At 41.7% G+C, this 20,510-nt stretch overlaps 1 protein-coding gene across 1 annotated transcript in view; it reads right to left on the bottom strand.

Annotated features, from left to right (window-relative positions):
* The window catches only part of ERN1 (endoplasmic reticulum to nucleus signaling 1), a 120,089-nt gene that overhangs the window by 15,989 nt on the left and 83,590 nt on the right, over window positions 1-20,510 (bottom strand). Inside the window, exons 7-16 of the mRNA XM_021002504.2 lie at window positions 19,261-19,362; window positions 16,007-16,268; window positions 14,908-14,986; window positions 12,881-13,046; window positions 7,994-8,109; window positions 6,476-6,664; window positions 5,041-5,314; window positions 3,822-3,912; window positions 2,810-2,999; window positions 53-152 (exon numbers count right to left, since the gene is read on the bottom strand). Coding sequence (XP_020858163.1) covers window positions 53-152; window positions 2,810-2,999; window positions 3,822-3,912; window positions 5,041-5,314; window positions 6,476-6,664; window positions 7,994-8,109; window positions 12,881-13,046; window positions 14,908-14,986; window positions 16,007-16,268; window positions 19,261-19,362 — 1,569 coding nt within the window. The remainder of the gene's footprint in view (window positions 1-52; window positions 153-2,809; window positions 3,000-3,821; window positions 3,913-5,040; window positions 5,315-6,475; window positions 6,665-7,993; window positions 8,110-12,880; window positions 13,047-14,907; window positions 14,987-16,006; window positions 16,269-19,260; window positions 19,363-20,510) is intronic.

The following is a 20,510-nucleotide window of genomic DNA, read 5'->3' as shown; positions in this document are numbered from 1 at the left end:
AAGAAAGGCCCCCAACAACATGACATTGAGTCCAATAGGGAGGGATTCTCACCAATGCTGAGGGAGTGAAGGTAAGCAAGTCCTGATGTTGTCTGCTGCAACAAGGTGATGGGCTCTAGGCCAAGGTGAGCAAAGTCCTTCTGTTCCACATACTGTAGTAATAATAATGATGATGACAATGATTATAATAATAATAGCTATCATTATATTGTTTTCTGTTTGTATGATACATTATGGCTTTCCAATGCAGGTTTTGATAAAGCCCATTGGGATTCAAATTGGAGCTACTTGACTATGCCTTTAAACCCAAATCATTCTGGCTCTCACTGACTGGCCAATAATAGGTTTCAGCCCAAGGCTGGCTTGCTCATTGTTTGCGTTTTGATGGCTCAGAGTGAGTGTAAATTGTTTCTGTTTCTGTTCTGGCTAGAAACTGTGAAGGTCTTCCCCTTCCAGACTGATTCTTTTCTGAAGGTAAACTAAGCCATCTCTTGCCTCCATAATTCTTACCTAGCCTTTAATTACAGAATGGGCATTGCCTCAGACAAACTGATACCTGGGAAAGACCTTAGCTTATATCCACTGCATCCAGGGCCATCGCCAATTGCCTTGACCTACGTCTTGCTACTGGACTCCACTGTCTGGAGGACAGAGTGAGGCTGATGACTTTGCAGCCCTGCCTCACTTAAATCCAATTCACTTGCAAGTCAAGATATCACCCTCCTGATGTCACTGGTCCTCTTTTAGGATGAAGGACATACAACAATCTCCCGTACAATATCCCATTTGATACTCATGGCAACCTTGGGAGGTCAGGTATTACAAGTATAATAACCCCCACATCACACATGAGAAAACTGAAACTAAGGATGGTTAAGGGATTTGTCCCAGGTCACTCAGGGAGATCTGTCCAGGCTAAATGACAGAGTCCAAATCAGGTCCTCTAACTCAGTCAAAACTCCTTCTCCTATACCACACTTCCTCTTACCCACCAGGCCACCTCTGAGATGGCATCAGTACACAAGTCCTGGGCCATTCTTCTTCCTGCTGACCTACTCAAGTTTCATTTCTCATTTTGTGTACATTTCAACAGCCCTCAGGACAGAAAGAATTGAGTGCTAAGCTGTTTTTAGAAACAGTCAACGGTTTCTATCCTGTTGCATAAGCTCGGCCATCATAATACCACATGCCATGCTGAACTCTCCACTTATGAAACCAGGAAGAATGATCTTGCTCCAACCTTCTGTGGGCAGTAAGAGAGGAAGAAGAAAAATGGCTGCTGAGGAATGGGCCAATCAAAACAAGAGATAACTGATGCAACACTGCAGTTATAACAGGCCTGCCTAAAGGAGAGAGGGAATATTCTAGGAGAATGGTTGCTGTGGTTGTTGCTGTTTAATTTTGTAACTAAAAAATTTCCATAGTAGCATTATTTATAATGGCCAAAAAAAAAAAGACTAGTTGAATAAATTGTAGCACACTGATGGAATACTACAATACAATTAAGACTGGTAAATATGAGGAATACAAAGAGATATAATAACATTTTCGTTAAATAATTGATGTTGTTGTTCATTTGTTTCAGCTGTGTCTGATTCTACATGACCCCACTGGGGTTTTCTTGGCAGAGATACTGGAGCGGTTTGCCATTTCATGCTCCAGCTCATTTTACAGATGAGGAAACTCAGGCAAACAGGGTGAAGTGACTTGCCCAGGGTCACACAGTAAGTATCTGGGGCCAGATTTGAAGTCAGATCTTCCTGACTCCAGGACTGGCACTCTAACCCACTGTGCTACCCTAGCTGCCCTGTTAAATAAGTTTAAAAAAAAAGAAGCAACATCAGAAGAACACTAACTAGGACCATTTTTGTAAAGGCCCAGATGACTAGCTGATGACCTCTCAGTTACAATCTTTAGGAGCTGCCTGTGACTCTGAGTAAGTGATTTGCCCAGGGTCACCAAGTCAATATGTGTCAGAGGCTGGGGCTTCAACCTAGGTCTTCCTCTCAGTAATAACTGTATAAAAGAAAAAGTGGACATGAGGGGAAGAAATATAAAAACAAACAAAAATCCTTATGGGGACTTACAGTGATTAAAAAAATTGTTAAACTATGTTAGGAGCAGAATGTCATTGATTTAAATAGACATCGCTGGGAAGAGAGTTTAATTGATTGTATTACTATTCAACTAGATGCTAGGTGATGCCATAGTATACAGAGTGCCTCGCAGCCTGAAGTCAAGAAGAGTCATCTTCCTGAGTTCAAATCTGGTCTCAGATATGTACCAGCTGTGAGACCCTGGGCAAGTCACTTCACCCTGTTTGCCTCAGTTTCCTCATCTGTAAAATGAGCTGGAGAAGGAAATGACAAACCACTCCAGTCTCTTCCAAGAAAACCCCAAATGGGGTTACAAAGAGTTGGACACAATTGAAAAAGACTGAACAAATTGGTATTCAATGTCACCAATAATAAACTAATAAAAATGAAATTGAAAAGATAATTAAAAAGAAGGGGGTACTGTTTTGTTTTTCCAATGTGGTAGGAGAGAGAGAATATAAACTTCTATTCATTTTAAAAAAATGTTTGTACTATGGATGTGGAATGTTGCATACACTTTCAGATGAGCTCCCCACATTGTTGGTTTTACTCGATTTGTTTTACTTAGTTGACATAAGAGACTTCTCATAGAATTAACAGGTTGTTAATCTGTGTTTGTAATGTAATAACAAAACTTAGAACAATTCAATTTTTAAAAACATTGTCTGGGTGGGTGATAAAGCTGAAAACCCCGCCTGGGGGGCCCAAGCTACCTCTTGCAAAGTGGCTGCACACAGTTCAATGGCAATATATTGGAACTGACGATCTCGCTCTGTGCAGAAATAGCGAATCACATTGGGGTGCTCATCTGATTCCCGAAGCAGCTGCACCTCTCGGTCTGCAAAACTGAAGCACTCTGGGAGTATCCTCTTCACTGCCACAGCCCGGTTGTCAAACATCCCCCTGGAGAGAGGAAAAAAAGGTACAAGGTTTGTCACCTGGAGGAGTGGATGGGATAGCTAGGTGGTGTAGTGGATAGAGTGCTGGGCCTTGAGTTCAAATCTGACCTTAGATACTTATTAGCTGTGTGATCCCAGTAAGTCACTTCACCCTGTTTGCCTGGAAGTAAGGAAAAGAGTCTGGATGAATACATATGAGAATCATCTCTACAGACAGATCTGAATCCATGGGAGTGGATATGATCACCAAATGAAATAGGATAGAGTTCCTTTGCACTCTGCCCTAGACCACATGTGAAGTATTACGTTCATTTCTGGATATCACAGTTTAAGAAGGATAAGATAAGATAAGATGGTAAGATGGAGTGTCCAGAAGAAGGCAAGTAGGATAGTGAGAGGCTTCTGAGTTCATATCATGTGAGGAGTGGCTGAAGAAACCGAAATGTTTGGTCTAGAAGACTCAAGGTGGCAGCGGTGGGTGTAGATGAGGACACATGATAGCTGCAAAAAAAAATCTAAAGCACTTTCATCCAAAAGAAGGATTAGACTTATTCTACTTGGCACCAAAAGGCAAAAACAGACACAACAGATGTAAATTACAAGGATGCCAATTTCAGCTTAATGTCAGGAAAACTTTCCCCACAACTAAGAGCTGTCCAAAAAATAGAACGGGCTGCCTCAGGAGGCCACCTGTCAGGTATATTCTAGCAGGGGGATGGCTTTTGGGTATGGGTTGGAGTAGGTGACCATTGAAGTCCCTTGAAATTCTTAGCTTCTTGTGACGTTTGTTTCTCTGGACAAGAATACTTCTCTCCACATCACTTACCGGTATACGATGGTGCCTTCAGCTCCATGTCCCAAGACATCCTTTGGGCAAAAGGAAATTTTCCCAACCACCACCATGCTGGTCTTTTCATCTAAGCCAAAATCATGACAAGAAAATATTACTTTAAACAAACCTAAAGAAAATCCCTGAGGCTAAAACAATATTTATTCTTTAAAGGTCAAGTCCTTCTCCTTGTACAGTGCCTGGCACAAAGTACTTGCTTAATAAATGACTTTTGACTTTTTGCTTTGAATTCCCCAAGAGGAGCCACACCTTGAGCTTATTAGCCAGTACAGAAAGTATTAAATGGGAAAAGGGAGACAAAAGCCACTGGGTTGTCTAACTTGAGAGTTAAAGCCCTCTAAGTTCCTAACACTTGGCATTGTGTTAACTCAATGAAATTCAATAAGCACTTATTAACTCTATGAGGTCAACCCTGCATAATAATAATAATCAGCATCTTTCAACATTGGATGAGACTGGTTCTCTCTGTTGTACCAACTGACTAATGATGTGATCTTGGATAAGTTAATTTTCCTCGGCTGGCCTCAATTCTTTCAAGCATAAAATAGGAAGATTGGACTAGATCAGAGGTTTTTTGACTGGAGGCCATGAACCTTCAAGGGATCTGTAGATACATTCCAGGGAGGGGTATGTAAACTTGGATAAGAAAAAATTATATCCTTATTTAAATATAACTGGCTCCCAGTGCAATACTCTGTATTTCATTTTATGCATTTAAAAACATTATTCTGAAAGGGAGCCCATAGGCTCCACCAGACAGCCTCCAGTTCATAACACAGTAAAGGCCAAGGACCCATGGAGTCTGATCTCCAAGGTCTCTTGTGGCTCTAAATTTCTGATTTATGCCTCTGATATTTTTTCTACCCCAAGATTCCCCACATTGTGCCCTGATAGAACCAACTTCTGACTTCCAGCCTGCAATGACTTCCAGTCCTTGGAGAACAAAATAACAGAAGATAAGTGCTGGTGCTGAGATGACCCCAAGAAGACTCATGGAAAGAAGGTGGAGGTGGTGGAGGAATGAGCTGCCAATTTACAAAAGTGAGGCTGTCCTGCACAACCACTGGGGAATTCCATTTTATGGTTCCACAAGCAGCCACAGGCAGGAACACGGTCATTCTGCTACTTTTTTTTTTCTTCCCCCTAGCTGGTCTTGATTACAAGAGATGTAACAGAAAAAGAAACATGGTTTTACCGTGGTCATCTTGCTCGGTGGTGATGCTGCTGCTGACCTTGGATACTGAGTTGGTGGAATGCTGAGAGTGGTTGGAGCCCTTGGGGGACACGTTGGGACTGCTGGGGGCTGAGCTCTCTGAGTGCAAGCCAGCAGAGGCATCCAGGAAGTCCGGGTCCTGAGCCAGGTCACCAGGAGGTTGGAAAGGAATCTGCTGCTGTTGTAGCAGCTGGATCCTCTCTTCCAGCTGCCTCTGAAATTGCTGGTGCTGGAGCTGCTGTTGCTGGTGCATGCTCTGGGGAGAAACACACGCACACCCCAGGGCTCAGTAAGATAGCATTGCCTACTTATCTCCCCCCACCCCGAAACTAAGAAGGGCTCCCATGTGGAAGGAGGAATAGACATTCTCTGTGGCTACAGAAGACACAGCTAAGATTCATGGGCAGGTGTTAAATGGAGATATATTCAATATAAAGGCATCCTCAATATAAAGAAAAGAGAGGCAGTGTGGTGACTGGCTAAAGGGCCAATCTCGAAGCCAAGACTTGGGTTTAAGCCCTACTTCTGATACATACTGGCTAAGGGACCCTGGGTGAGTCACTTAACCTCTCAGTGCTCTAGGAAACTCTTTAAGACTCTAAGTATTTGAGAAGGGACCAACCTGCATTAGTAAAGGAATTTTCCCTACCTGGGAGTTCCCCTGGCCAGGGAAATCCCAGGTGCAAATTCTATCCCTACCCTACAAAGAAAAAACAAACAAACAAGTTCAACGGCCTCAAAATAAGACAGGGAAGCCCAGGGAGAAATGAACAACATGTCCCTGGAGGTATTCAGACGGAGGCCAGATGACCACCACCATCAGGGATGCTGTGAGACAGTAACAGCAACATTGTACAATGAGCAACTGTAAATGACTTAGCTACTCTCAGCAATGCAATGATCCAAGATAATTCTGAAGGACCTATGATGAAAAAATGCTATTCATCTGCACAGAAAGAACGAACGGAGTCTGAATAGAGACCTTAGTGTTTATTTTTATTTTTTGGTCTGTGTTTTCTTTCAGAACATGTCTAATAGGGAAATATACTTTGCATGACTGCACTGGTGATAACTTTTATCAAATTGCCTGACTTCTCAATAAGGAGGGAAGGGAGGGAGGGAGAGAATTTGGAACTCAAAATTAAAACAAAAAACAAATGTTAAAAATTGTTTTTACATGTAATTGGGGAAAAAATAAAATACCAAATAAATCATTCAGAAAATAAAAAGTGAGAGAGCTCACTAAGCTGGATAGAAAGATACCTTTTAGCTCTAAGACTGACTCACTTTCATTGATTCATTTATTCATTCATGAAGCAACCAATAGCCATTGCTCTGATGCTAAAGGGCAAGTTGACTGTCAATTAGAAAAGCAGAGCAAACAGAGAGAGATGAGCCCGAGGAGATCGAGTCTTACCAATGGGTAGGTGATGACAAAGACAACCCATCCAATTAGAAGGAAGGTACACAGGATGATTGTAGCCATGTCCTTCAACATGGAGTCCACTGCTGCCTCCGTTCTCACTGGGGGTCGAGTGAGTTCAATATCTTGATGAGCGGTAGGACTTGGTTCCTCCGTGTTCTGGTCAACTATTTTGATAATCTTCTATAGGAGAGAGGGTCTACTTCACTGCAAAAAACCTTTCCCAGCGCCAAAGCTTTGAGAGCTAATGACAAGACACTTAGCTTCTGGGCTTCCCTCTGACAACCTATGGGCCTCTGCAACTTGACTATTTACTTTATAGAAAGTTTCTATAACCTATGCTCTGGAATCTTATCAGCACTCTGGGCTTTTAAACCTCTTGGAGGAAAACTCAAACCCATTCCTTTATTTTTAAATTATAAGATTTTCTAGCCATTGATGGGCTCAATACTAGACTTCAATGTTAGTCGCCATATTGTTCACCTTCTCTGGGCTCTGCCTGTAGCAGAGTGCTAGCTTTTAAGTTCAATTGGCACCATTTGCAGATAAGAATGGGAGAGACACCTTGAAATGACAAGTCTCCTAGATGGAAGCCAAATTAGCTTGGGTTCAATTCTCACTCCCAATGCTTACTAGCTATGGGTCCCAAAGGCATATCAGGACCTCAGTTTCTTCATATGTAAAATGGCGATAATAGCCATAGCACTTACCTCCAATACAGTGAGGAGTAAATGAGATAATCTGTGTAAAGTGCTTTCCAAGTCTTAAAGCATCATCTAAATGTCAGCTACTTACCAATGCTTTTTCTGAGCTGCTATTCTTTCCCAGTAACAAGGAAAAATAGTACGAGCTTTTTCACTCTGGATTAATACAATGGCCCAAGTCTCCTTTTCAATGCATCCTGTATACATCTGCCAGGATAAACTCCCCCAAATCCTGTTTTTACCATGTCATTCCCTGCTTCAAGAACCTTCTATAACTCCCTATTTCCTCTCACTTCAAACCTAGTTTTTGGCAGTGGATAATGCTCCACTTATCCAATTTTATTTCCTACTATTCCGCAATAAGCATCCTCCGCTTTAGCCAGGCTCATCTTTCCACTGTGTTAGGAATTATAACATGCTCATTCCCACCTGCTTTTATTAATGTCACTTCCCCCACTTTGCCTCCTCTATCTCATCTATATAGTCATATCCAAGGCATCACTCAAGTCTTACCTCTTCCATGAAGCCTTCCCTGAAAGTCCCAACCTTCACCAATCACCCTCTCCTCTGATCTCCCGCGGTGCTTAAAATCTACATCACACAAAATGCACCCTTGATCTCATACCACCTCATGTTCTTTGGTATGTTTTCATGGACCTTGTGAGTATTGTCTCCCTCCCCAAACAGCCAGCGCCCACATCTTAGCCTTTCTTTTGCCTGTATCTATACTTCACTGCACCTAAAACAGCGTGGTATGCATAGTAGGTATGCAGAAAACACGTGGTGACTGAGTCTTTCATTCACCAACCTCCTCAAAACTCTTCTCGGAATCGGCATGAATCACATTTTCACGATGCCTGGGCAGTTTGTTGGGGAATTTCTCCAACACTGTGGTAGAAGCAGACAGGGGGATCTCATGATGTCCTGAGAGAGAAAACAAGAGTATTTTGTAGATAAATAACATCTTACTATAAGTATAATTTTACCATATTATTATAGTTTTGACTTCTCAGGCTCCTACAGGTCCTTGAACCACACTTTGAGAACCACTGGACTAAGGAGTTGAGAATATAGGACAAGACCCTGCTGTGCTTGTTCATTATAAACAAATGAATGAACAAAGGAACAAATGAACTAATGAATGAATAAATAAAGCACCTGACTTAGGGGTTCAATTAAAGACTCTCAACAAAAAGTCTCCCTTGCATATTGTAAGGTCATATAAATTATTTGCCAGCTGTAATATCAAAGATGGGACAACTACGTGGCACAGTGGATAAAGCACTGGGCTTGGAGTCAGGAAGACTCATCTTCATGAGTTCAAATCTTACCTTGGACACTTCCTAGCTGTGTGACCCTGGCCAAATCATTTAACCCAGTTTGCCTCAGTTTCTTGTCTGCAAAATGAGCTGGAGAATGAAATAACAAACCACTCCAGTATCTTTGCCAAGAAAACGCCACATGGGGTCACAAAGAGTCAGACACAAGTGAAAAATGACTGAACAACAATGACAAAGATAACTTTGTTCAGTAATGCTGTAAGCATAAATAAAAAGAGGCACAATAATAGCTCTTCTCTCTTCCTGGTCTGAAGACTCTTTATTCCAAACAACTCCCCCTCCCCCTCCACTAATTGCCAGTTGGGGAAGAAACTATAGTTTAGGACTGTGTATTAGATCTGAAAGTGAGTAAAGATCTTCCTTTGAGTTAGCTAGAGCTCAACTTCTGATTAATCCTTTAATCTGTGATATGTTTGTAAAAGGAGACTAAAGCCCCTAGTAAAAAGTAAAAAAATGGCCTGCTGTTCTTAAGTAACTGAAGGATGGGGGTTGTTCTCTCCCCAAAGTAGTTGGACAATAAAAGATTAAGCCTAGAGGGGCAGCTAGGTGGTGCCATCCTACATAGAGTACTGGGCCTGGAGTCAGGAAGACTCCTCCTTCATGAGTTCAAATCTGGCCTCAGACATTTATTAGCTGTGTAACTGTGGACAAGTTGCTTCACCCTGTTTGCCTCAGTTTCCTCATCTGTAAAATGTGCCGGAGAAGGAAATGGCAAACCCCTCCATTATTCTTGCCAAGAAAACCCCAAATGGGACCACAAAGGGTTGGACATGACTGAAACCGACTGAACAACAAAATTCTGAAAAGGGGTCCATAGTCTTCACCAAACTGCCAAAGAGATCCATAAAACAACAATGGTTAAGAAGTCCTGCCTTAAATGTTTCTTGACTGATCCTGTAGTTGAGATCTGAATGTCCAGGAACCATTCTACAGTGGATTTTTAAGTCTGCATTTGTCCACCAGAGGTCAGTATGTCACTACCTAAACCAGGGGTGGAGAACCTGCTGCTTGGAGGTCACAGGTGGCCCTCTAGGTCCTCAAGTGCGGCCCTTTGAATCTAAACCAAAGGGCCACACTTGAGGACCTAGAGGGCTACCTGTGGCCTTGAGGCCAAACTAAAGGAAAGGGGAAGGTTGCATGACCACAAGTCAGAAAATGGGAAAATGGGTTTTGTCTCACCCTCCCTTCCATAGTCAGTCATGGGGCTTCTCTCCCATACAACCACGTCTATCCTTCACTTGTGATTACCCAATACTTCCCACTTACCACCCTTGCAAGCTTCTAACCCCGGGGCAGTTATAACCTAAACATTAGCTGTACCAGGTGCATTCGGAAATTCCTCTCCCAGTGTGCCCAGCCCCTCCTCCATCACCCCCCCCAGGCAGGTAAGGGCAATGACCAATGAGTAAAAGCCCCCTTCTCGCTTTCCATTTTGGGTTGAGTCACACAGGATGAACAGGCAAGGATGTGTCACAATCTATATGGCAGATCTCATTACATGATCTTTCCTCCCCAAACCCACCCCTCTTTCAAACATCTCCATTTCTGTTGAGGGCACCACCACTCTTCCAGATAAGAATTCTGGTGTCTCACTTTCTGGTCTCCTCACTTTCACTTGCCCCACACATCCAAGCAGTTGCCAAATCTTCCACTCTCTAACACCCCTCACATCCAGCCCCTTCCGTTTACTCACAGAGCTACAACCCTGGCTGCCTGGACTATTGCATACACTGGCTGTCCCCCCCAGGCCTGGAGTGCTCTGCCCTCTCCCATCTGCCTCCTGGCTGCCCTAAATGCCTTCCAGACCCAGCTTAAATCCCACCTCTGGCAAGAGGATCTTCCCCGTCTGTGCCCCCTTCCCCAGTGTCTTTCCTTCACTGTATGTACAGTTATTTTCATGTTGCCTCTCCCATTATAATGTATGTTCCATAAGGTAAAGGGCCATGTTTTTGCCTTTCTTTCTACCCCTGTGCCTGTTATTATCATTGTTCAGACGTTGTTAGACACTCTTTGTGACCCCATGTCCATGGGGTTTTTTTGACAAAGATACTGGAGTGGTTTGCTATTTCCTTCAGCAGATTAAGGCAAACAGGGTTAAGTGATTTACCCAGGGTCACACAGCTAGTAAATATCTGAGGCCAGATCTGAATTCAACCTTCCTGACTCCAGGCCAGCGCTCTATCCATTGAGCCATCCAGCTGCCTCCAGTACCTCACACATAGTAAGTTCTGAATATTAAATGCTTGTTGACTTACTAATTAGCTCACCTGCCTCAAGTCCCTTTCAACTCCAATCCACCCTCCATACACCTATCAAATTTTTCTTAAGTGTAGATTTGATCATGTCACATAGTTTCTCCTCCCTACTCTCCTGAAATAAAATTCAGAGGCTCCCTAATACTTTTTGGTATCAGATAGATCCTTCTCTGTTTAACATTTAAAGCTCTTTGCCATCTGACACCAACTTACTTTCCCAGTCTTATTATACAGGGTGTCCGAAAAGTCTTAGTGCAGCCTTTTAGTTTATTAAAGCTTACACTGCCTTTCCAGTATGCTTTATGGTAAAGCCAAGCTGGCCTTCTGCTGATCCACAAACTCATATAAAAACATAACTAAAGAGGCAGCCAGACGGCACAGTGGATAGAGCACTGGCCCTGGAGTCAGTAGGACATGAGTTCAAATCCGACCTCACACCAGACACTTGACACTTACTAGCTGTGTGACCCTGGGCAGGTCACTTAACCCCAACTGCTTAAAAAAGGAAAAAAAACTAAACAGAAAACACAACTAAATATCCAAACACGACCAGAGATTTAATATATGATAACATCCATTAAGCAGAACAACATAAAAGAGAAAGCAATGGATTTATATTGAAAATTTTCTGAGTTGAAAGGTGAGACAATGCATTTTTGCTGTTTTATTTTCTTTGTACTGTGTCTAGTGAAAAGCTAGCCATATGCACAGTGTTGTGTCTTGGTGAAAAGCTGCTGCCTTCACTGAGCTTTATGACCAATTATTTGGTATATTTGGTTATTACATTGTGACCAATTGTTTGATTATTACACTAGATATCTTTCCATAAAAAATTACCTTAAAAAAAAAGACATTTACCTGCTTGGCTAGCTAATTTGATCAAATCAACTGAATAATTAGTTACTAAAAAACAATTGTTATTTACAAATCTGTCCAATCCTTCAACACACACACATTTTCCAAAAGTAGTGAAGTACATTCAGGAACAAAAAGATATTTTTTTTGTACTGTTAATAAATGCAATTTTAAATAACTAAAAATCTCATTTCTAGACTAGAGTAAAATATCTTCATTTTAATACATGCTTTATAATGTACATAACAGATTAATAACAATTTATATAAATATTTGTAAATGCGTGTCTAGAGATAGATAGATATGTCTAGAAGATGGACAAATAGATGATACAAAGATAGATTTAGACAGATATGGATAGCGAGATGCAGATGACAGACAGACAATAGATAGAAAGGCAGAAAGAAAGAAAAAAGAGATAGATAGGTAGGCATAGATGATAAATAGACAGACATATAGATAATAGGTAATAGGTAAAAAGATAGAAAGAAAGGAAAAAATATGTTGGATAGATAGATGGATAGATAGGTACAGATGCTAGATAGATGACAGAAAGATAGAGACAGACAAGTAGAGATGGATAGAGATGGATACAGACGATAGACAACAGATAAAAAGATAAAGAAAAAAAGAAAGTTGGAAAGATAGGTATAGATGACAGACAGAAAGACATATAGATAGATACACAGATCGATATGGATAGGGATGAATATAGATGTAGACAATAGAAAGAGAGACTGATAGATTGAAAGACAGATAGGCAAACAGAGATATAGGTGAGAAACAATAGATAAAAAGACACATTTTAAAAAGAAAATTGGATAGATAGATGACTAAATGGGTACAGATGATAGAAAGATAAGTATAGATGGGTATATAGAGAGGTAGAGATGATAGACAATAGAAAGAAGATAAATTGAAAGATAGATAATACATACATAAAGATGAGAAACAACAGATAAAAAGATAAAGAAAAAATAAAAAACTTGGATAGATGGATAGATAGGCATTAGATAGAAAGAGATATAAAGAAGTAGATATGGATAGAGATGAATATTGATGATAGACAGACAATAGATAGATTCATAAATTGAAAAATAGACCTATAGCTATGGATGACAGGCAGACAGACAGACATACAGACAGATAGAAAGATGGGAAAGTACTTCAACGTTTTTAACTGATGAAATGTGCAATCTCATAAAGTCTGGAGACCATCCAACTAAGGTATGGCCTCTTTCTTACCTATGAGAAGCCAATAATTGGTCCAGTAGTTGAGTTTATTTTTTCCTTTGATTCCAAAGTCAATGTTCAGGTCTACGCTGGGGGTGATCACACATTCTTCATTACTTTTGATTGTGACGCCATCTGTCTGGGGTCCTTCCAGTTGGGGAAAGGCACTGCCACGAGGCTGTGAACACAGGAGAGGAGCAGGAGGTGAGGCTTGGGGAATAGTTGCACAGAACCCATGAAGAGCCCACAAGGTACGGGAGTTAACTGTCAAACTACAACCCCTTTAACCCCTGAGGGAAATGAAAAGGTATACAGTGGAGGGTAAAGGATCCTGGACTTAGAGCCGGAAGAGGCCTGGGGTTCTGGGTTTGAATCCTAGCTCTGACACTAGCTTCAAGACCCTGGCAAATCACTTACTCCTCTGAGCCTCAGTTTTCTCATCTGTACAGCATTTCTACTACCTACCTTCAAAGGACTGGTGAGAGTCAAATGCTATTATCACCTCTTTTCACATCTGATATATCTGGGATGTATAGAGGATCACAGATCTGGAACTGGAACAGACCTTAGAGGCCATCTACTCCAACCTTTTCATTTTACAAATGAGGAAACCAAGGCCCAAAGAACATAAGTGACTTCTCCAAGGTCACAAAGGCAATAAGCATCAGACATGGAATTTGAACCCAGATCTTCTGACTCTACGGCCAGTACTCTTTCCCATTGTGATTTGTAAAACCCCAAACAGACCTCTTTTTTGTTTGATCTTCACAACAACCTTAGGAGGTAATGTCAATAGGTATTATGATAACCATACATAAAAATAAGATTCAGAGATGGGATTCAAATTCAGGATTTTCCTGATTTCAGGCCCAGGGCTCTTTCCTCTACCTCATGCAGCTTTTTCTACATAGCACACTTTGTAGATATGATAAACTGACATCACTGAGCTAAATGCACTGAACTCTTGCCTAGTCGGGGATCTGGGCGCTCTGATTAACTGAGAGTTGCCAGACACTGGTTATTGAAGATTAACAATTATTCATAATATAAATATAATATATTACTTATTAATGTGAAGATTAGTAATCTTCAAAGAATTACAGTCCAATCAAACAGGCAACACCAAAACTACCCTGGCCACGTTCACTCTTCCAGGCCTAGCAGGATAATGCCCAATTTCTGTCCCTGACGCTCCTGCCTTGCCCTGAGTTCTTGGGCAAATCGCTGTCTTCCTGGGCCTCAGTTTCTTCATCTGAAAGAAGAAAAGGACAGGAGATGTTCTAAAGAGGACTCATGATTCCTGTTGGGGTTGGGCCGGATGATCTGAGATCAACGCGTCTCTTCCCAATCTTCCTTCAAGCTTGGACATGATTCTCTTCCACTTAAAAGGCACGTCAGTATCCTGTATTGGCCCAGGGCACCGCTGTTAGAAAATGACAAACCTTGTGCAATGCTGATGATAAAGTGTAGGAAATTGGGCTGAACACATGACATATCCTGATTTCAAATCTAACCTAAGACACTCGCTGCGAGACCACGGGCAAATCACTTAGTTGTGTTTGCCTCAGTTTCCTCATCTGTGAAATGAGCCGGAGAAGGAAATGGCAAACCACCCCAGTGTTTCTGCCAAGAAAAGCCCAAATGAGGTCACGAAGAGTCTGACAGGACTGAAAACGACTGAACAGCAAACCTTCCAGGGTTGTTGTGAGGATGAAACAAGATAACAGCGCCTGACGCATTGTACATACTATGTAAATGTTGGCTTATAATTATGATGCCTTTGAGTAGCTGCCGTACTTTGAGCCTTGGTGAGATAGGGTCTCAAAAAAACAAAAAGGTCAGCGGTGACAGCTAGGTGGCACAGTGGATGGAGCACCGGCCCTGAAGTCAGGAGAACCTGAGTTCAAATCTGGCCTCAGAACAAACACTTGATACTAGCTGTGTGACCCTGGGCAAGTCACTTAACCCCAACTGCCTAAAAACAAAACAAAAAAAACCCCAAAAAACTCAGCGATGAATTAGATGCTAGACTCACTTACCACAATAGCAACTCCTTCATGGACCATTGATGGGGAGGCATACAGGCTGGTGGAATATCTCCCAACATAGAGGGTGGGCCTAGGAGAAAGAAGGGACAGAGGACAGAAGGCAGAAATACAAGGCACCTCTAAATCACAAGTGTCAAGCACACGGCCTCCACAACACTGGAGTGTGGCCTAACCCTGGTTAAAATGTAGTTCCTTTCTGATTTTAATGTGTTGAAGTACTAATAAAAAGGCAGCTAGGTGGTACAGTGGGTAGTGTCAGGCCTATAATAGAAAGACCCATCTTGCTGAGTTCAGTGAACTCAGATACTTACTAGCTGTGTGACCCTGGGCAAGTCACTTAACCTCAATTACTTCAAAAAAAAAAGGAAGAAGAAAAGAAAAGAAAGAAAGTAGAATGTTTTGTGTTTTGGGGGAAATGATGTTTCTTCTATTAACATTCCTTTTCCCAATAAATAAATCCATTCATGGTTCACCTGGCAAATGAATCATTTAGAGTGGTGGTGGTATCCAACTCAAATAGAAACAGTAGAAACAAAATACATAAGGATCCCTGAGGGCCACATATTGACTTACAAAACCACATTTCTATATTTCTTTTTTTAAATCGGTGTTGTCATTCAGTCATTTTTCAGTAGCGTCTGACTCTTTATCACCTCTTTTGGGACTTTCTTGGCAAAGATACTGGGGTGGTTTGTTATTTCCTTCTCCAATTCATTTTACAGATGAGGAAACTGAGGCAAACAAGATTAAGTGACTTGTTCAGGGTCACACAGCTAGGAAGTGTCTGAGGCCAGATTTGAATGCAGATCTTTCTGGCTCCAGGCCTGGTGCTCTGAGACACCTAGCTGCCATAGATTTTAGTTATTATTATTATTACTATTATTATTGTTGTTGTTAAATGTAACAAATCTAATGTCACGTAAGGTAATAAAACAGTGTAAAGTATTTTACATAGCACTTCATGAAGTGCTAATATTAATGCTAGCTATTGTTGTCATTGTCATCATCATCATCATCATCGTCTCCCAGCAGAGAAAATCTAAACCTAAACCCCAAACCTCCCTAACTCCGACCCCATCCCCTGACTCACGTCAGTTTGCTCTTGGTTTCAGTCTCTTTTGGGAAGGGGTATTTCCACTTGGTGATACGCCCCACCTCGCCAGACATGAAGGTCAGATAGCGCAGCGTCTCCACCCCAACGTTGGTGTGCATCACCTTCTGCAAGCCTTCCCGATGCCAGATGTAGAAGGCCACCACCGGCGAGGCATAATTCTGAATCCACAAGACATCTCCAGATTCACTGTCCACAGTCACCACCAGCCCATCCCCATTGGACACGAAGTGGGACATCTCTGAAGCAGGTAGAAACACACAAAAGCTCATGCAGACTCTCAAACCACCTCCACACCCACATTCTGTCATTATCGGTGGCCACTGGACATGTGATAGTAGCCCAGATGGGAAAAACCAAAGATATTGGGCAGCAGTGATGAGTTACTGAATTTAGAGATAACGGACCTAGGGGGCAAAGTTCCACTTTCTGCTGAACGAGGCAGCTAGCTGGTGCACTGGATAGAGTTCTAGGCCTAGAGTTAGGAACATCTCAGTTTAAATCCTGTCTCAGACACTTAGTAGCCATGCGACCTTGGGCAAGTCATTTAATGTCTATCAACCTCAGTTTCCTCAACCGTAAAACAGTGATAGTAATAGCACCTAGCCCATAGTGTTGTTGTAAAAATCAAATGAGATAACACTTAGCACAGTGCCTGGTACAGAGTAGGAGCTTAATAAATGCTTATTTCCTTCCTTTCTTTCCTACTGTCTGTGCGACTCTGGGCAAGGTGCCTAATTTCTCTGGTCCTCAGTTTTTTCCTACCCAAAATGGAAAAACAGGACTACTTGGCCAATGAGATCCCTGCCAGTTCTAATCGATGACATTAGGATGCGCCGCATTGTGACACTAGGAATTTTTTTATCTAATCTGATGTGGACATTTTCCCATCTTTCCAGAAAGTCATTGATTGGCATGAGCTCCACCAAGTCCATAGAATTTGGAATGCTGCCTGGTTCTCAGTGAAAAAACAAAACAAAACAAAACAAAGACTTGAGAAATGTCCGCAAATATAAAATGGAGGAGGTTCCCTCCCAAAGCCAATTTTCCAGGCAAAGTTCTTAATTGCTTTATTCAACAAGCAAAGGTGAACATCGAGGAAGCAGGCAACAGGGATGGGAATGTCTGATTGGTCTTGATTTTAGCAGGCAATCTTTTAAAATTTAGCAAGCAAACTGCAAGGAAGATCAGACCCACAGCAAAACATCGTGCCTACAAATAGCCGAGAAGACAGAGGCTAGCATTTAAACAAGGAGACATCCCAGGAAGGGAGAAGGGACCAGAAAACACAGAGAAACTTTAGGCCCTCTCTAGGATATAAGCTATGAAAACAACAGTGATTCTCATTTCTGATTCAACTTAGCCAATAAAGAGAAATATAAGCATACTCTGCATAACATGGCCTCAGTCCCCCCACCTTTTTTTTCTCATAAAATGGCATGGCACTTATTTTTTTCAAAGTACTTTTTTAAAGTTTAATTTTCTTAATGAACAAAAATCTATTTTCTTTCCTTCCTACTCCCCCTCCCCCACTATTGGGGGAAAAAAACCAAAAACAAAACCTGTTAAAAACAAATATAGTTAAGAAAAACAAATTCCCACAGTGACCATGTCCAAAAAATATATGTCTCAATCTGCACCGGATTCCATTACCTCTCTGTTAAGAGGGGGTCCTTTGGCACTGTGATTGGTCATAGCATTGATCAGAGTTCTTAAGTCATCACTGTTTTGTCATAAAGCAAATGACAGGCAAACTCCATTGAAACAGTGTGCACCCTGATGCAATGTCATTTAACCAACTGCCTATGTGTAATGCTGCATTTCCATGATGCCAATGCATGGTGTTAGTTTAGAGATGAAGGAAGGAGTGTACGTTTATATATCCATTATTAGGAATGGCAAAAAACTTTGCTCCCCTGTTCACTATCACATGCTTGGGCACTTTCAGCTCTGGTCAGCTAAGTCTCCTCTCTGACACAGAGCTCCCTCCTTCCCTACCTAAAGTTTCAACATTCTCCATTTAGCTCTAAGGATTCTGCTCATATAGATTTGTGCAATAGTTCTCCTTACTGGAGATAGTCATAGATCATAAACTCAGAGCTGGAAGGGACAGTAGAGGCCATCAACTCTGTGACTTGTCCAGGGTCACACTGCTAGCAAGTGAACGAGGCAGAATCTGAATTTGGGTCTCCTTGACTTCAAGTCCAATACCTGATGCCCAGAGTCAGGGATGTCAAACATAAGGCCCAAGACCCTCTTGGGGCCCACAACCACCCGAAGGAAGCCTGAACCAGTTTAAAATGTAATTGGAAAACATTTAACAAAATAAATAAAAGTACAATAAAACACACATGGCATCGTTTGAGGGAGGAGGGTGAGGGGTAATTGGGGTTTAGTGACTTGCCCAGGGTCACACAGCTAGTGTGCCTGAAGACAAATTTGAACTCAGGTCTTCTTGACTCTAGGGCCGGTGCTCTATCCAGTGTGCTGCCCAGCGGCCCCTGATAGCATCATATTTTAAAATTAAGTCACAGTGCAGCCCCCAGAGATCCTGATGTATGGTTTAGTGGCCACCATTTCTACTTGTTTGGCACCACTGCACTACCTGAGATTTGGGAATCTGGGCAAGAAAGGGGCTTTGAAAGAAATCCCATTTTTCAGAAGCTACCTTTTCCCCCTGGGTCAAAAAATAAAGACCAGCACCCCAAGTTCCACTTCTGGGATATCTCTGCCTTATGCTGCTTGACCTCCAGCTGTCCTCCTCAGCTCTCCCTCCCTAATTCCACCCCAAACCAGCATATTTGGAAGCCAGACTCTGAAAAGCAAGCTCTCATCTTATCTCATCTGCAACCAGCCCTCCTTGCTCATGTCTCAGCCAACTCCACACCACTCCTTTGGCTGAACTCTGTCCCTCATTCTTATCTCCTCTCTAGAAACATGCCCAAGGAGACCTTGATCTCTACCCTGGGAAGCTGAGCTTGCTCAGAACTGAGCCTCCAGGTCACTTTACAGTCATCTTCACACCACGCATTCCCCCACAGCCCGTTTCCAGCCTCCCTTTATGTATTACCTTTTCTTCCCCTCCTCACTCCCTCCATCGCTAGAATGCAAATTCCTTGAGGACAGGGATTGTCTTGCTTGCTTGTATTTATACATATAGTGCCTGGCACATCATAAGCACTTAATAAATTCTATCTATCTATCTATCTATGACAGGTCCTTCCAACTCTTACTGTACTCCACGTCTTCTTCTGGTACAGTGGCCGCATAGTCAAAATAGGTGGCATTCCACCGAAGCTCTCGACTCTTTGTATCATACATGGTGATGGTGTACTCTGGGGAAATAAATATTCATCAGACCCGGAAGAACGATAAGCAAAATGGCTACAGTAATGTAAATGAAGACATTTACTAAAAGACAAGAATCTAATAACCAATCTTGGCTCTAGAAGACCAAATGATGAAACATGGCCCCCTCCTCAAGCTTGCTGTCAGGCACAACTACTGAGTCACAACTATTGGCTTTGCTTAACTGTTCTTCCTTGTTAGAAGAGTTCAGGGATGGGGGGGAAGGTAAGGAATGATTACTGAAAATCACTGCCATGTTTAAAATAAAAGATATCACTAAAACTTTTTTTTAATAAATAAAAAGAGATAGCGATAAGTCTTATCCTAGATTTAGAAAGCACTTTCACAAGAACTGTGATTTTTTTCATGTGAATATTCTTTCAATGACCACACATCAAAACCCGTCTCTCCTTACACCTTAGTTGGTATCATGAGGTGTAACCAACTTTATGGTGATGTATGAACCTATCTGAATTTAGATAGGCTAGGCCTCATATTACAATTGCATAATCTTCCAGTGGGCCTGTACTTTCCAGCTTAGTAAGACCTATCAGGGCTTTACACTCCACCAGCATGACTTCTGAGAACCCAGAGTGACTTCCATCCCACAAGGAAGCATTTGAGAAGAGTTTAGTTGCTAACTACCCCTCAACAATGTTTTGTTTTGTTTTTTAAATCCTATATAATTTATACTTTGTTCACAGAAGCAAGTCAGTTAAATAGTGTTATTGTAATAGTTGTGATATGCCTAAGGGAAATATGATGAGCCCTAAGGTCCATGTGGTGTCCATCTCACTGGTTTTAGGGAATATAATTTGAATAAAAAGTTATGAGTACGATCACAATTACTCTGAGTCCCCAGCTAGGAAAATTCCTAACATTTAGGCAGAAGTTTGACTCTTTAATTTATATTTCTATCTAATTTACACTTCTAACTATATTTCTAATTTATATTTTTATCTATCTCCAAGCCAATCCCAGACCTATTTGTAGTTGAGGCAATATTCAGGTTTCCAGAAATGTGTGGGTAACAAAGAAGTAGATTATAATATGGTGTCTTTGGTTATACAGGCACTGGGAAGGGAAGCTGGATAAAGAGTAAATCTTTTCATTGGAACTTTGCATAACTATTGAG

The sequence above is a fragment of the Phascolarctos cinereus genome, unplaced genomic scaffold (assembly GCF_003287225.1).
Source record: "Phascolarctos cinereus isolate Bilbo 61053 unplaced genomic scaffold, phaCin_HiC Scaffold_5;HRSCAF=322, whole genome shotgun sequence".
NCBI lineage: Eukaryota > Metazoa > Chordata > Mammalia > Diprotodontia > Phascolarctidae > Phascolarctos > Phascolarctos cinereus.
This window is presented reverse-complemented; position numbering and strand designations above follow the sequence as displayed.